The 5,167-nt window shown below is 42.2% G+C and overlaps 1 protein-coding gene across 1 annotated transcript; it reads left to right on the top strand.

Moving 5' to 3' along the window:
- The first annotated feature begins 324 nt into the window (after window positions 1-324).
- Window positions 325-3,959, top strand: LOC147180062 (uncharacterized). Its single transcript, XM_086067107.1, has 9 exons — window positions 325-445; window positions 552-611; window positions 708-816; window positions 2,076-2,109; window positions 2,281-2,384; window positions 3,196-3,263; window positions 3,367-3,585; window positions 3,680-3,751; window positions 3,846-3,959. Exons 1-9 carry the CDS (start codon window positions 347-349, stop codon window positions 3,957-3,959), a joined length of 879 nt encoding a protein of 292 aa, XP_085923233.1. The 5' UTR covers window positions 325-346.
- The last annotated feature ends 1,208 nt before the right edge of the window (window positions 3,960-5,167 follow it).

Here is a 5,167-nt window from a genome sequence, read left to right as displayed (position 1 = left end):
GAATCTTTTAGCGATCCGCTGAGCACTGTGCGAATTGGAAAGCTGCTGACCGTGATACTTGGATTTCAAACCTTCAGCACCGCCTTGGACTTCCACCTCATCTACCTGCTTCCATCTTGCCCTCAAACAACATAATACATATATAAGATCTACATCACAGAGTCTAGAACGCAAATACAGCTGAACTTGCACTCAACAGCACATTACAAACACTCTAATATCATTACTTTACTATTTTGTTGTGTTTAAATTGATTTCCTTTTTTTACTGCCAGTTTACTTTTGACTTTGTCTTGGGAAGTTTTTTTTCTTTTCTTTTTGCTTACAGTAAAGGTTGCTGTAGCAGCATGCCGCGGAAGGGGAAGCGTTCCGAGGCAGCCAAGCGCCGATTGAAGAAGCTGGACCTTGCTGCTCCGGAACTGAGCCCAAACATCGCACCCCAGCAGGTACTTTGCCTCTATTCAATTCTGCACTTGGCGGTGGTGTATTCTGTGTTGAGTTATTTTGAGTCACACTGCTAGGTCCTCAATGTGCTGTATATTTTGTTTTCAGCCTCGGTCCCCACCCTCTGCCACCAGTGATGGGACCACGATGCAGTCTCCAGTGAACAAGGTACGAGTTTCACGCCATATTTTAGCAAGAGTTTATCATTTTTTTATTACTATTACACTTTTTTTTAATATCCTAAACATTTGCAATGTGATTTAGAAGGCCAGAGTCCGAACTTCAGCTCCAGCCAGTCGGCTCGCCACTGTGGACGCCCGCTCCCCACCGCATACCTCTACTGTGGCTGCCCACCAGGTATGTTCCACAGCAGGCAAAATGCAATTAACTTTGTTAATGTGCAATACACATTATTTCCGGCTACAAATATAGTCAAGCAGAAAAAAATGCTAAAATGCTTATGTAAAAAGCAGTCTGTGTATTCAAGACACTCAATAGTAATGTAAAAAAATCCTTTATTAAAAATGGACTACCAACATGTTTCAACACAAGATTGTCTTCACCAGGGCATAGTTTGACAAATATAGAGTGTATGACTGAGCGATATTTGTGCATTGCTTTATTCATGTCAAACTAATTCTGAATTTAATTGTGATGAAGTCTGTTTTCTACAAGATTTCAAAATTTTTACTGATGTCAAAAATAAACTCACTAACATTGATCACAAATTTGTGAGATGCCGAGCCCGGACACAGATATTTCACATGGTTTCTTTTAAATTACATAGACCAGATGTAAATAATAATAACTAAGACGGTTATATTTAACAACTAATGTTTTGTTTTAGACTTCATGTCTATCTAAACAGTATATGTCATTGTTTTGTCAAAAACATATTTCTATATACTTCCTTTATACTATAATCTAATCTGGTACAATCTGCTGCCTTTCTGCTCATGTATTTGATCAGAAAATTCTAGCAAAATTGAGCAATTGTGACTGTATTTCAGACACAAACAAAAGTATCAGTTAAGTCCTTGAATCTCTTTTGTGATTAAGAATTTCATTAATAAACCTGGCCTGAATTAACATCACTTGTATGTACAAAATACCTGGTCAATTTTAATTGAAACTAATTTAACCATTACAACCTATGTTTGCTTTTTACTCTATATTATGGTGACTGTCATGTTTTGGGTTCTGTTTTCCTTGTGTGTCTCCCTTGGTCTTGTTTAAGTGTGATCCTGCCCTTCCTCGTGTGATCCAATCAGTGCCCTCAGCCACTTGTGTCTTGCCCCAGGTGTGTCTTGTTGTGTCGTTAGTCTGTGTATTTAGTCTGCTGTCTCCCCTCTGTCTGTGTCGAGTCATTGTTGTATTTCCCCCTGTGATGCTGCCCGTTTTTGCCTTGAATTTTCCCCCCATGTCATGCTGCCCGTTTTGCCTTGTTTTCTCCATATTATGTTTTTCCGTGCAATTTAGATCTCACCTTTTGTTTTGTAGAAATTAAAATCCCCTTTTTGATTGAGCCTCTGCCTCCTCGCCCTGTCTTCCCGCATTTGGGTCCTCAAGCTTCCCCTCCTTGACAGACTGCACATGCCTACAATTGTGTAATGTCTATGCTTTATGTTTTAGGTGTCCCCTGTTTGTGCCAAGGCTCTGGTACCAGGTCAGTCATAATTTTAATTGCTTTTGCAGCAGTTTTACAATCGATTATTTTAAACAATTCCAATATTTTGCAGGTTCATATACACTCAAAGTGGAACATGTACTTGTACTGTGCATTGTCAGCAATTGAAGTTGAGACTTGACATGGTATTCTGTGTGTGCATCATTTTAGGCAGAGGCACTGGCTGGCGCCACAGAGTTCGGGAATGGCCAGTTTCAGCTGTGACTGGGCGGAGGCACAAACTGGTCATTCCAGCACTGAACCAGGACAACACGGTATGTTTTATAATCAACTCTGCCTTTATAACAAATTAACAACCTTCATTTGTGTCTATTTTTTTAAATTACCTCTTTCCTTTTTTCAATTACTACTTTTTTTTTTTCTTTTGTAATAGTTTGTCCTGGTTGTTGGTGACTCCCACCTGCGAGCCATTGCCGATGGGGTTGTGAAGATGCCGGAGGGACGTTTCTCGTTTGCCGTGATGTCCACCCCGGGTGCCAGGGCCTCCGAGTTGCGTGCTGAGGTGCTGAATGCTGTTCTGCCTCGGTCACCCGAGGTGGTCTGCATTTTGGCTCCCAGCAACAACTTGGGCCGCCCCATCGCTGAGGCAGCGGCTGACTTTGGCCAGTTCTTGCACACCGTCTGCAGCCGCTGGCCCAACGTAAGTTCACACATTTCCTTTATATAGATCATACATTTACATTTCAAGTATGTACTTGCATATGTCAAATATGTTCTGTTTAAAATACATTTTAGCCTTTTCCCGTAGTTAAACAGTTAATGAATATTGAAGGATGGAATATGAATGAAAGTTCATCTTGCTCCAGATGTATATTTTACAGTTTTAAACTTTGTGCAGGTCGTTGTGCTGGACTTCCCCCCTCGTCTGAACGTCGAGCTGGCCCAGCAGGACCTTCTTCGCCAGGAGTACAACCGGGTGGCAGCACTTATGGGTACGTTTCATGTTGAAAATTGTTTTCACACACAAAGTGTTCTACTTTTCTTTAAGTCACCTCCTGATCTGATTTCATTGGTGTCTCAGCGGGGGACTCTTGGGCTAATGTTTTTTTTTCTTTGTTACTGTAGGTATTCGCTACCTATCTGTTGCTGGCCACTTCCCGCTGTCACATCTTCACTTGTGGTGTAGAGACGGGGTAAGTACATTAATTGCTGCAAAAAACAAACATTTTATTAGTGCTCCTCCTATCAAAAGTATGTTTGTAGATGTATAATATTTTTTCTGATCATGTCTGGAAGGTACACCTCAGTGACAGCGATGGGATGTCGGTGCTTGCGCGGTTGCTGTGGGCTGCCGTCAACCTGCGGATGGAGAGGACTGCACCACCTGCACCGGCTGCTCCTCAGCGTTCGCCACCAGCTCGAGTGTTCAGACCAAAAGTGGTTGTTAAGGGTGAGGTCACTGCGCCTCAGCCTTCCAACCCTTTTGACTGGACACTCGTCGGGAAGGCCAAGGAGGTAAACGCAAGCCTAACATGTTTTTGAAAACCTCCTAACATGTTTTTGAAAACCTTAAATTTTATGAATGTGTGTGTTGCAATAATGTCACTAGTCATTTCAGAGCAGCTCGGTTGTGGACTCTGAGGTCACCTGTGGGCCCACTGGGTGGATGGGCACTCTCCAGGTTTGTGATGGTGATCATGGATTCATTCAGCCTTTTACCATGGCACATGTTAAAATTCTATTTCTCTATTTCTATTTTGTTGTGTTTTTTACAGTGCAACATCCCATTGAACCCTCTCTGGTTCAGCCCACCCATGTTGGAGGCGATGGACAAGCTGTCTCCAGCTCATCTTTCCAGCCCTGAGGACTGCCCAGGATCCAAAGGATAAGAAGGTATTTACGTTTTCCTATTTTGTTTGCCCGTTATGTTTACATATCTATCTTCATGACAAAAAAAAAAGTATAGTTAATTGTCCATTCTTGTCGTAACAATGCTTTGCAGTAAAAGCAAAAATATATATATTTCTCTTTTTTTTTTTTTTTTGCTCTTTCTTGTTAGACATCCACCGCAGGGCACAGACGACAGCGGCCAGCCCATAAGAGCACACGGAGAGAGCACCAGGTTTGCATTGCATTCTTATCAGCCCTGAGAAGTCTTACTTAAAATCACAAACAGAAATTAGTGACTCTTCACTCAAGTGCTGTGTGTTAAAGAATTATTGTTTGCTTGTCGTTTCAGCCAGAGGAAAGGCCAGCCCTTGCGGAGGTTCCTTCCAGACCATCATCCCCCCGTCGTCCTGGGACTGAGGTAACTTTTTTATACTCACAACATTAACCATTAACATATGAAATGTTTAAAATTATATTAGTTAGAATTTAAGATAATTAAAATGGTTTCAATCATTTCAGGATCCTGCTGTGGGACTTCCTCAACGCACGCTATCCGTGAGGGCCACACATTCACAGATGGATGAAAGGTACTCAAGTTTTTCTCGCAACCACCAGTGTACTTGTATGGCTCTCACTTTCTTGGCCTTCCACGCTGAGGGGTTGCAGTTTAATTCGCTTGAACTTGACAGAGTGCTTGAACACGGGGACTCTCTTTACGTGGGTGCTAAACAGCAATTGATTTTGGACCATAACTTTGGGAATGATCACTTGACTGTCGAGGAGATGCCAAAACAAGTCATGACGGACACCAATGTCTATAATGTACAGATGCATGAGCTCAGCGTTGGTTATGTCATAGATGACGGTCATACCAAAAGAGACTTGGGATTGTCTCTTGGAGCTCAGCTTGAGTGCTTTTCACAAAATGTCACTCTTGCTTTCTTGATTGTGAATCCAGAGTGTTTTGCAGTATTCCGTGACAGATCAGGATACTTTGGGTTATTTGATTCACATTCCAGATCTGAAGTGGGCTTGCCACACCCAAACGGAACTGCAATTATGTTGACTTTTTCTCACTTGTGTGGCTTGGTTGAGCATTTGCGTCAGCTTTTTGAAGGACATGGCCGGTTTGCAACCTATGAGTTTGTGCCAGTCTCTTTTCATATTGACGGCAGTTCCATTAACACGCATCGGGATTCTACTACAA

This window comes from Leptonotus elevatus, chromosome 2, assembly GCF_054856555.1.
Source record: "Leptonotus elevatus isolate MCC_2025b chromosome 2, RoL_Lele_1.0, whole genome shotgun sequence".
Taxonomy (NCBI): Eukaryota; Metazoa; Chordata; class Actinopteri; order Syngnathiformes; family Syngnathidae; genus Leptonotus; species Leptonotus elevatus.
Note: the sequence above shows the minus strand (reverse complement) of the source record. Positions and strands in the feature narration are given on the sequence as shown.